Consider the following 12,821-nt stretch of genomic DNA (forward strand, 5'->3'; position numbering starts at 1 on the left):
CAGGTGAATTAATTTGACCAGGTAGCACATTGCACAGTGCCTGGTGGTGCATGATGCAGTTAGTGCACCCCCCCCCCCCCCCACACACACACACATACACACACAAAAATATATCCCTGGTTCGAGGCCGACCATGCTCCCCTCTGTACAGCTGAAGATGAACCAAACCAATGAAGACTTTATTTTTTTTACGGAATTAGTGTGACAATCACAGCTGCTTACTGTAATTTAACTGTAATCATGTTGTATGTTACAGTTGGCACAGTGTAGAGTAACAGCACCCTACAAGCAACTGCTGCTGTCCGTAGGGTGCTGTTACTCTAAACTAGGGATGGGTATTGATAAGATTTTGTCGATATCGATGCCATTATTGATTCTACTTATCAATCCGATTCCTTATCGATTCCCTTCTCGATACCTCTTGTGAATTTTCTGTGGACTAAAAGTAAGCTTTACAGGTTTTCTATGTCAACAACATTTTAAATTGGTCACTGGATCCTTGATCTCTGGACATAAATCAGACATTTTGGCATGAATGTCTCTCTGTACCTCTGAGCTGAGCTCAGCCGGCTGCTGCACGTCAGCGCAGGACATCTCATTTTGGGAGGAAAAAAAATGTTTTGATCATTGTAGTTTGTTTGTATTACAACATTTGGAAAGAGGTGTTATTTGATTTAAATGGTGTTTCGCTTTGAATTCATTAATTCCAACTGGATTCTATCATTCTAACTTGACTTGGCAGAGAGCCGCGCAACGTTTGGAGCTGTGTGAACAGAACGGAGGACGATTCTTGTTTCTTTCTCGCAACAAGACAGGAGTCCCAGTTAGTGACTCTAATACACACAAAAGTGACTCACGATTGACATTTTCAGGGATGAAAGTGGTGAAAAACAAAAAAAAAGCTGAAACCCAAAATTAGTCCCCAACACCACCCACATGAAAATGTTTGAATTCTAGAAACTCTGAAATGCAATCTGGGACTAATCCAGACAAGAAACTGCAGTGAGTGCAGCATCCATTTAGGTGAGAAAAAAAAAAACAACTTTCCTTATTCAAATTCATTCCAGTAGTATTCTGCTCTTACTAGGATGCAGCAGTTTTCTAGCTTGACAGATAGTTCTGGAGGAAATCACTGAAGAAATTAACACAATGAAAATATGGTTTGACCAAAACAAACTGTCATTAAACTTAAATAAGACAGGGATGAAATGGAGGTGTAAGAGTCACTAGGTGTTCACAGGAAACACTTATTTATTTCCATATGTATTTAATTATTTTCATTGTCAGTTGGTTTTATCTTTTCTGATGTGTTTTGTTTCATCAGGTTCTTTTTGTCTCATTCTCTAAAATTGTATTGTAGCATTATTAGCTATTATGAGTTACTAATACTATTATTGTTGTTGCTATTATTATTAATATATAAATAAAAATAAATTAAAAAATAACAATTTGACTCTTTTACGACAACAAACGCTGAGACATTAATTTTAATTATTATACAGAAAAAAAATGCACACAAACGTGCTGAGATGCGAACAGCTTAATGCTAACTTAAACATTGGAAAACACCATAGACATGCTGACACGTTAGCATCTGTCCGTTTTTAAATTATAAAATATATCTATCAGCTGTTTCTTAAGACCATAACAGGTCGGTTTAACATAAAAAGGTAAATAATACTCATACACATATGCTCTTTAGGGTTTTAGCGGGGAAAAATTAAGATAAAGTGAAATAAAACAATGAATCAACAAAGCAGCAGATTGAAGTACTGCTTCAATCTGCAAATCATTGCTTCGATTGGTTAAAGGTTCAAAGCAAAGCTGCACTGCAAAAAAGTTGCTTACAGACCCGCTGCAGGGTCTGTACTCAATGTAGAGAAATGATCATTTTCCCGACAAACACCCTCAAAAACAACGGCCTCTCTGAAGGACCGATAAGGGGATTGTTAAGCAAAAAGGTTATTGATGTCGGTGGATCGAATAATTTCTTAACGATACCCGAAAGGAACCGGTTCTTGATACCCATCCCTACTCTAAACTGTGCCTACTGTAGAGTAAGAGCACCCTACGGGCAACTCCAGCTATCCGTAGGGTGCTGTAAATTAAAAGAGAAATTTGTTACAGTGTAATCTGGTGTTAAAGTTGGGTCAGGGTAGGACGGACAATCGTGTCTACAGCATCCTCCGTGGATCGATTTGCCATTTAGATGATGTGGTTTGGGCCGAATGCGGCAGGACGCCACTTTGTAATGTGCCACCAAGCTATTTTCCCAAAGACATCATAACTGGTCTCAATGCCACCGACCTGTAGTCAGTTGTGATCACTGATGGAAGTCGTTTTTGGCAGTGAGGTGTTGTAGATGATTAACAGCAGGGTGGGACTGCAGATTGTGACAGGGACACGTTTCCAAGCTTTGTGAGGATCTTTGGGAGGACGTCAGATAAATGTGTTTGCACTGTGCAAGAATTGTTCCATTTGCATTAAATGGAAGTGTAATGCTGCCATGTAAATGCTTCCTGTCTAATATTTTGGCATTTAAACGTGAATAAGAACATGAAATAAGGTAAAGGCTGCACAAGATTTGTATGTTTATCAAAAAGAAGTCATGTTATTGATAAATGAGGGTACAGCCGGTCCACATGGAAGGTCAGGGGTCAGATTACTCACAGCTTATATGTGCAGTAAATTTCACAGTTCATTTATGTCGTTTATTAGTTTGTTTGCTTCAGTCAGCTGAAGATATTTTACAATGTGAAACAATTTCTATTGCTAAGGAGACTTTTTTGTGCCAGTATCAGTTACATAGGAAAGTTTTGTTTTTGTCTTTTCTTCTTGTTGTGAACTTTAATTAATAAATGATTATGCAATCATTTCTGAGATATGGGGTTTTCTGTGACTTTATTTGAATTAAACTGTTCATAACGTGTATCAATGAACCAACACAAGGGGGCGCCATAAGCGCTTGTGAGATTCACTTTGAAATCATCTCTCAAATGAAAGGACATTTGTAAGAACTTCATTTTATTATGTACAATTTAACATTAGACGCTCACAGAAGGACATTTGTTCTTCTCAGTAACTGATTTGAAAAAATGTACTTCGTTTTCAACAAAACATGTCAAAGTTGAGCCATAAAGTGTTCAGTGTTGATCACAGGATCAATAAGATGCCCTGAACTGATCAGCTTTTAATACAGTATTAATTATACGTTTCCTCACCGGATCATGCGTTAGGAAATTCTGTGTGTGTGTGTGTGTGTGTGTGTTGTGTGTGTGTGTGTGTGTGTGTGTGTGTGTGTGTGTGTGTGTGTGTGTGTGTGTGTGGTGTGTGTGTGTGTGTGTGTGTGTGTGTTTGCGCGCACGCACATGCGTGCAGAGACTTTTAACACCAGATGCAACTCCATATTACATGGAGAATGGGCAGGGGTGGGCTTTGAACCAGGAACCTTCCACACCGGAACCGAGTGCACTGAAACACTACTGCTCAGAAAACACCTGTTAATACAACAACTACTTAATATAACCTACAGGATGCACAATAATTGGTAACTTGTCTGCTGTAAATGCAACAATGTATCCCAAAACACAGTTGCATTGTAAAGCTCCAAAACACAATGGAAGAACTAACAACACAAAAAACAAAAGGCTTTGCCCAGAGGACCTTTACTGACGGGCCGTTCAGTGCATCACAGGACTTCTGTTATCTTTGGGCCTCAGGTGGACAGCGGTTTATTTGCTACCCTGATGGTTTTATGCTCGTGTAACGGAGGCCAGCAGGTGTCGCTGTGCAGATGTAGTTATAAACCTTACACCCTACAGTTCAAAAGGATTCTCTGGTCACAAGGCCAGAGCCTGGGTTTTAGCCTTCTGGTTAGAGTCTGACTCCCATGCTGGAGATGAGATGGTGAGTTCGCATCCTGAGGGGAGTGAATGGGCGGAGTCATAACAACAAAACATAGAGTGCAGCTGCTACACTAGCTGCATTTTTTAGTCTTGTATTATTTCATTTACAATGCACTAAATGGAAAAATACTCCTGACAGAAACCCCCTTTTGTGTTGCATGTATCATTTTATTTGCAACAATACAACTACTTACGTACAGCCACAGTTATTTGCAAATACAGTGACTGTATTTTCATTTAAAAACACTTTTTGCTGCTCTTCTTTTTCTTCTGTTTGTAAAGAAACTTTTGTACAATCTGTAAAAACATTGCAACTGTTAGAATACCCTAAGCAGTGGGTCACCCCTCTGGGTCTGGCCTGCTTGAGGTTTCTTCCTCATTGTCACCAGAGGGACTTGTTCCTTACCACTGTCGTCATCTTTGTGCTTGCTCTAGGGGTTGGAGTAGGGGACCTTACTCATGTGAAGTGCCTTGAGGCAGCTGTGTGGTGATTTGGTGCTATTTAAATAAGATAATTGAAATTAAATTGAATGTATTGAGCGGTCCTACTATCAAAGTACTCCTGACAGAAACCCCTCTTTTGTGTCATGAGTATTTGTATGATTTTATTTACAGTTCATTGAACAGTCCTTCAGTAGACGTACTCCTGGCAGAAACCCTTTTTTTGTTTTGCATTGAGTACAGCAGATAAGTTATCAATTTTAACTGTTATATATGTTTGTTTTCCCTGTGATTCATAGCTTGTTTATAATTTGCAACCAGCTGTTGATTGGATGCAGGTGTTTTATGTATTTATATGTGGGTTTTTGCATCACCTTAATTCGGCAATGTTTGCAAATGTCAGGGTTTATGTATCAGGCAGTATCCATACAAAAAAAATTAAATCTTTTTGATGGAGAGTTATTTCCTAAACTAAAGCAGAAGTGTGTAACCTAGCAACTGATTAATTTTGTGAATGAAACTGAGAAATGTCACTCACTCACTCACACACTCTGTGTGTGTGTGTATATGTATGTATATATATATATAGTATATTCCACACAGTTATGGTTGTTATTAGGAAAGAATAAATAAAACAGTTTACTTTTCTACTTTTATTTCCATATATTAGAAAACACACACACACACTTCAATCACAAATGAAAGTACAGTATCAGTACTCTGCAGCAGTGCTGCATCTATGTAACATAATGCAATAAAATAATAAATGTACAACATTTACAAATAAATACATGCTTTACTATACCAAGCCTTGACGGAATGCTTTTTATAGCTACAGCTAGGAAAAATAACATTTGGTAAACTGGATAGCATGCTCAAAAACTCTTATATTAAAAAAATAAAATGAGAGCTAAGAAACATCAGCAATAATATTTTACAAAAATAATAATGTGCACGCTGCTGTCCTCTTTATTTAATGCTACATATCAAAGAAATGGAGGCTGTCTGTATTTTATGTCAATCAGAAAACGTGCCGGTTGCATCCGGTTCCTCTCATTCCTGCAGAAACGCCACTGGATTGGTGGTTCATACCGCAGGAGCTGCAATCGTCGGCTTTAATTATCCTTCTGATACAGATCTGCTGTTTGCACACGTCCAGACGGGTGGCAGCCTGTTGTTTGGTTTTATGACCATTTCTGCGGCGTTGCCATAGCACCGAGGCCTCTGGCCCCCAAATTTAATCCTGTCAACTGTGTCGAAACTCCACACGTTGGTTGAATCATTCCGGTGTCGCAGTCATACTCCCAAATGTTGTCATAATCTATTTCCTGGTCGTCTGGTTCCGTGGGTTCGAGGTACGAGTGGCGGTCTGTGGAGGAAAGAGAAGGTTCCCAGGCATTTCAGTTTCAAACAAAGAAAGACAAAAGACACACCGACATACTATGAGTTCACTGTGAAACTGGTAGCGTCGCATGCCGCCGCTGCTACACACCTTCATTCTTTGTCTAATGGTGCACCATCAGGCAAGCAAAGAAACAGTTACTCAGTTGCAGAATGCGTTTTTGCTTAAATGTGTAGAATGTGACCTCATAAAGTCAGCTGATGCTTTCATGTGTCATAAATGGGCAGGAGAGTAAAATAATGGCAAAAAAAAAACACCTCAGACATGAAACAGTTCACCAGTTAGGCTTTATTCATACCACCCCAATTTCAACCATATCACCCCAATAGAGCGCTTCGCTCTCAGACTGCAGGCTTACTTGTAGTTCCTAGGGTTTGTAAGAGTAGAATGGGAGGCAGAGCCTTCAGCTTTTAGGCTCCTCTCCTGTGGAACCAGCTCCCAATTTGGATGAGGGAGACAGACACCCTCTCTACTTTTAAGATTAGGCTTTAAAACTTTCCTTTTGCTAAAGCTTATAGTTAGGGCTGGATCAGGTGACCCTGAACCATCCCTTAGTTATGCTGCTATAGACTTAGACTGCTGGGGGGTTCCCATGATGCACTGAGTGTTCTTTCTCTTTTTGCTCTGTATGCACCACTCTGCATTTAATCATTAGTGATTGATCTCTGCTCCCCTCCACAGCATGTCTTTTTCCTGGTTCTCTCCCTCAGCCCCAACCAGTCCCAGCAGAAGACTGCCCCTCCCTGAGCCTGGTTCTGCTGGAGGTTTCTTCCTGTTAAAAGGGAGTTTTTCCTTCCCACTGTCGCCAAGTGCTTGCTCACAGGGGGTCGTTTTGAACGTTGGGGTTTTTCTGTGATTATTGTATGGCTTTTGCCTTACAATATAAGGTGCCTTGGGGCAACTGTTGTTGTGATTTGGCAAATATAAATAAATTGATTTGATTTGATTTGATTTATTTGTTTGGACAATTTTGCAGTCCAGCTTCACCTTGTGTCACTGGCATATCTTTGTGGACCCCCCCCAATGAAACCTGTTGGATGTATCCAGCTTCACAAATGCTGCCGTTTTCCTATTCTTCAACCAATTTCACAAATTGTCTTTATGGCTGTTTCTCAGCTCACAATGCGCATTTTAACGCATAAGCACCTCCCCTTTGTGTGTAAACTCAAACTAAACATGTCAATACAATAATGATGGTCTCATGGTTAAGCGGTGGGTTTGAGACCAGAGGATCCTCTGTTCAAATCCCCAGCAGGCTGGAAAGTCACCAAGGTCCTTGATCCCCAGTGTGCTCCTGGTGTGTAGTGAGCACGTGTCAGATAAGATAAGACTTTATTGATCTCACAGTGGACAAATTCACATGTTACACAGAGTGCATGGCAGCACTCTGTGTAACATGTGAATGTTAGGCTTCATTGTAAAGCGCTTTGAGCTTTGGATTCAGATGGAAATGCCCTATATAAATGCAGTCTATTCACCATAAAACAACATTTTATTCAGAAAACCCAAAGTGCAAAAAGCACTGTGGCAGATTTCTGAGATCTGGTCAGTGGCTGTAAAAAAGAAATAAATTTAACACGGAATTAAATCTGAGACAAAACTAATTTACAACAGCAACATTTGCTGTACTGTAATTCATGTGGATCTGAGTACACTGTCTCACGCTTCATGATAAAAGAACCTAAAGATACAAAAAACAAAACAAAAAAAATCCAGTCGTGGTCCAGTTGTGTGCTGTCAATCACAGTCCGGGCGTAATCCTGCCTGTGGATCAGTGTTACACTGGTCTTCCCCTGTGAGGGACATCTGCACAAATGACATGTCGGTTTGCACTAAGCTCCGTCTCACTGGCACATTTGCACGTTTCCTGCACTTTCAGTTCTGCAGCCTTTAAGATTCTGTCTACCTGCTGACAGACCCGAGAGCTAAATCACGCCACGTACGCGCTGTGCGTTTAAGGTGCAAATGGAGTGTGGACAGTGACCTGTCCCTGGTGGTATTTAGGTCGGCCAAACCTTCATAACTTACACTGGAAATATGTCAGCTGTGGTTAGAAAGAGGAGCCAGTAGAATTATTCCCAGGACTGGCAACAATGAAGAGCTTGAACAGCAGAAATGTTAATAGGTCAATGTGGGTTCTGCCATCCCAGTCAGACGGGGATAAACTAACAATAAATAAGAATAAATACTACCATCATGCAACTCACTAAAAGAGCACTTAATGATGATGAAGTGATTTGATTAGTATTAACTTTTATGCATCAAATAAGTCAAAAAATGTGTCATTGTTTCGCCTGTGTGTTATCCCATAGACATGTCTGCCCCCTGCTGGATATGGCTCCCACCTTCATATGAGCCTAAGTTAAGTTAAGGTCACAACTGGGGGTGGAGGGAATGATTCAGACTACATGGCCAAATATGAGATGATATACAGAGCAGAACAGGAAAGTAAATCAGAAATTAAAGAATGATGCAACCTGTGAGTGGAGATGATAAGGTAACTAAAGCTACAGCGTGTAGGATTTGGTGTCATCTAGTGGTGATCTTGCAGATTGCACTATGCCGTTGCCAGTCATGATTTGTATCAATTCACATTTTCGCTTCTGTGATGACAAGAGTTCATGCCCCCTTGGCTTCTCTTGTGATAGGCAATACGTATCATCCTCTACTTCACCAAATGCAGGTTCCTAAACTTGTTAGTCTGCACTCACATCCCACAGACAGTGTATAGAGGAGCAGCCATTGATTCCTCTTCTTCTTCTTAACCATCCCAAAGACGTATCGTTATCTTTGGCTGCTTTCAGTGATGCCTGTATTTGGTTAGACTCTTTCTCTCAGATTGTTCTGTCTGAGTTATTTTCATTAGTTACTTCATCCAAACCATCAACATGTTTATTAGACCCCATTCCTACCAGGCTGCTCAAGGAAGCCCTACCATTATTTAATGCTTCGATCTTAAATATGATCAATCTATCTTTATTAGTTGGCTATGTACCACAGGCTTTTAAGGTGGCAGTAATTAAACCATTACTTAAAAAGCCATCACTTGACCCAGCTATCTTAGCTAATTATAGGCCAATCTCCAACCTTCCTTTTCTCTCAAAAATTCTTGAAAGGGTAGTTGTAAAACAGCTAACTGATCATCTGCAGAGGAATGGTCTATTTGAAGAGTTTCAGTCAGGTTTTAGAATTCATCATAGTACAGAAACAGCATTAGTGAAGGTTACAAATGATCTTCTTTTGGCCTCAGACAGTGGACTCATCTCTGTGCTTGTTCTGTTAGACCTCAGTGCTGCTTTTGATACTGTTGACCATAAAATTTTATTACAGAGATTAGAGCATGCCATAGGTATTAAAGGCACTGCGCTGTGGTGGTTTGAATCATATCTAATAGATTACAATTTGTTCATGTAAATGGGGAATCTTCTTCACAGACTAAGGTTAATTATGGAGTTCCACAAGGTTCTGTGCTAGGACCAATTTTATTCACTTTATACATGCTTCCCTTAGGCAGTATTATTAGACGGTATTGCTTAAATTTTCATTGTTACGCAGATGATACCCAGCTTTATCTATCCATGAAGCCAGAGGACACACACCAATTAGCTAAACTGCAGGACTGTCTTACACACATAAAGACATGGATGACCTCTAATTTCCTGCTTTTAAACTCAGATAAAACTGAAGTTATTGTACTTGGCCCCACAAATCTTAGAAACATGGTGTCTAACCAGATCCTTACTCTGGATGGCATTACCCTGACCTCTAGTAATACTGTGAGAAATCTTGGAGTCATTTTTGATCAGGATATGTCATTCAAAGTGCCTATTAAACAAATTATGTAGGACTGCTTTTTTGCATTTACGCAATATCTCTAAAATTAGAAAGGTCTTGTCTCAGAGTGATGCTGAAAAACTAATTCATGCATTTATTTCCTCTAGGCTGGACTATTGTAATTCATTATTATCAGGTTGTCCTAAAAGTTCCCTGAAAAGCCTTCAGTTAATTCAAAATGCTGCAGCTAGAGTACTAACGGGGAATAGAAGGAGAGAGCATATCTCACCCATATTGGCCTCTCTTCATTGGCTTCCTGTTAATTCTAGAATAGAATTTAAAATTCTTCTTCTTACTTATAAGGTTTTGAATAATCAGGTCCCATCTTATCTTAGGGACCTCATAGTACCATATCACCCCAATAGAGCGCTTCGCTCTCAGACTGCAGGCTTACTTGTAGTTCCTAGGGTTTGTAAGAGTAGAATGAGAGGCAGAGCCTTCAGCTTTCAGGCTCCTCTCCTGTGGAACCAGCTCCCAATTTGGATCAGGGAGACAGACACCCTCTCTACTTTTAAGATTAGGCTTAAAACTTTCCCCTTTCTTCCTGTTAAAAGGGAGTTTTTCCTTCCCACTGTCGCCAAGTGCTTGCTCACAGGGGGTCGTTTTGACCGTTGGGGTTTTTACGTAATTATTGTATGACCTTGCCTTACAATATAAAGCACCTTGGGGCAACTGTTTGTTGTGATTTGGCACTATATAAATAAAATTGATTGAATTGATTGATTGATTCTTCTTCTGTTTTCTGCCCGCACGGCAAAATTTGAAGGCGGAGTAAGTATATCCTTTTTGGGCTACTGTATCAACATGGTGGTGCAACGTGGCAGTGTCCTTGAGGGAAATGGCTACTTACTACGAGGAGCCAATTGCAAGCTTAAGAAAACACAACACAGGTAATTCACTAACGAACGGGTAGTTATGAAAGCTATAGTACATGTCTGCTCATAAATGTCCCTAAATCCTACACTATACAGCTTTAACGTTTCTTCGAGGCTACACATTACTTGTGTCAAACTGTTTCGAACCTGTGAAAGGGCCTGTGTTCCTTTGTATCAAAAGGAGAATATAACACGCTGGGCTAAATGAGGCCTTATTTTGTTACCAACCATTTTGGTAAAAAAAAAAAATATATTGAAACATTTCACTTTAATTGCACCCACTGATGTTAAAATATAATAAAAACACAAGTGAATGAATGACTATACTCAGCCTAGGGTCTGTACATGCACTAACATGGTTGCTTGTAAACTGAAGTTAGCTATAAAATAAATCAGCACTTTTCTTTTGTGTGTGGGGAGCTTCCCATTAGTCCTAGGGTCTGCTAGCCCTCGTCCTAGTATTAAGGAGAGCATGTTGACGTTATTTTTACAATTATGGTAGGATGTACAGTAGTGTTCAGAATAATAGTAGTGCTATGTGACTAAAAAAGATTAATCCAGGTTTTAAATATATTTCTTATTGTTACATGGGAAACAAGGTACCAGTAGATTCAGAAGATTCTCACAAATCCAACAAGACCAAGCATTCATGATATGCACACTCTTAAGGCTATGAAATTGGGCTATTAGTAAAAAAAAAAAAAAAAAAAAGTAGAAAAGGGGGTGTTCACAATAATAGCAGCATCTGTTGTTGACGCTACAAACTCAAAATTGTTATGTTCAAACTGCTTTTTAGCAATCCTGTGAATCACTAAACTAGTATTTAGTTGTATAACCACAGTTTTTCATGATTTCTTCACATCTGCGAGGCATTAATTTTGTTGGTTTGGAACCAAGATTTTGCTCATTTACTAGTGTGCTTGGGGTCATTGTCTTGTTGAAACACCCATTTCAAGGGCATGTCCTCTCAGCATAAGGCAACATGACATCTTCAAGTATTTTGACATATCCAAACTGATCCATGATACCTGGGTATGCGATATATAGGCCCAACACCATAGTAGGAGAAACATGCCATATCATGATGCTTGCACCACCATGCTTCACTGTCTTCACTGTGAACTGTGGCTTGAATTCAGAGTTTGGGGGTCGTCTCACAAACTGTCTGCGGCCCTTGGACCCAAAAAGAACAATTTTACTCTCATCAGTCCACAAAATATTCCTCCATTTCTCTTTAGGCCAGTTGATGTGTTCTTTGGCAAATTGTAACCTCTTCTGCACATGTCTTTTATTTAACAGAGGGACTTTGCGTGGGATTCTTGCAAATAAATTAGCTTCACACAGGTGTCTTCTAACTGTCACAGGTAACTCCAGACTGTCTTTGATCATCCTGGAGCTGATCAATGGGTGAGCCTTTGAAATTCTGGTTATTCTTCTATCCATTTTGATGGTTGTTTTCCATTTTCTTCCATGCGTCTCTGGTTTTTTTGTCCATTTTAAAGCATTGGAGATCATTGGAGATGAACAGCCTATAATTTTTTGCACCTGCGTATAAGTTTTCCCCTCTCAAATCAACTTTTTAATCAAACTACGCTGTTCTTCTGAACAATGTCTTGAACGTCCCATTTCCTCAGGCTTTCAAAGAGAAAAGCATGTTCAACAGGTGCTGGCTTCATCCTTAAATAGGGGACACCTGATTCACACCTGTTTGTTCCACAAAACTGACGAACTCACTGACTGAATTCCACACTACTATTATTGTGAACACACCCTTTTCTACTTTTTTTTATTAATCACCCAATTTCATAGCCTTAAGAGTGTGCATATCATGAAGCTTGGTCTTGTTGGATTTGTGAGAATCTACTGAATCTACTGGTACCTTGTTTCCCATGTAACAATAAGAAATATACTCAAAACCTGGATTAATCTTTTTAGTCAATAGCACTACTATTAATCTGAACACTACTGTATGTTGCACTAAAGTAATGTGACAATAAAAAAAAAACATTTAATTCTGGTGAATTACCATTATTTGTTGATTTTCAATTCAACCAATTTATCGACAACAGTACAATTAAAGGTGATTAATGGTGTTTGTCAACAAAATAATTTTGTATTTTTGTAAACTAGACAAAACTGGATCTGGTTTGTTAGCTATTTGAAAGTATTCCATTTATTTGTGAACTTTAAAATCAGTTGTGTGTTGTACTATATACCATGAAATCATATAAAGAGGTTAATTCGGACCAGTGGACCCTCCCCGTGTGTGTTACAGAAATTCTTTTGCGAAAACATTAAAGTCTTAGCAAACAGGCAAACTACACATAAACAAAGGAATGTTTCACTACATTTATGTTTGCGTGC

General features: G+C 39.3%; 1 protein-coding gene across 1 annotated transcript in view; it reads right to left on the reverse strand.

The window, feature by feature from the left end:
* Positions 1 to 4,984: 4,984 nt before the first annotated feature.
* Positions 4,985 to 12,821, reverse strand: part of plekhn1 (pleckstrin homology domain containing, family N member 1) — a 34,208-nt gene continuing 26,371 nt past the window's right edge. The window contains 1 exon segment of the mRNA XM_034173282.1: positions 4,985 to 5,715. Coding sequence (XP_034029173.1) covers positions 5,531 to 5,715 — 185 coding nt within the window. The 3' untranslated portion in view covers positions 4,985 to 5,530.

Source organism: Thalassophryne amazonica, chromosome 6 (assembly GCF_902500255.1).
Source record: "Thalassophryne amazonica chromosome 6, fThaAma1.1, whole genome shotgun sequence".
Lineage (NCBI taxonomy): Eukaryota > Metazoa > Chordata > Actinopteri > Batrachoidiformes > Batrachoididae > Thalassophryne > Thalassophryne amazonica.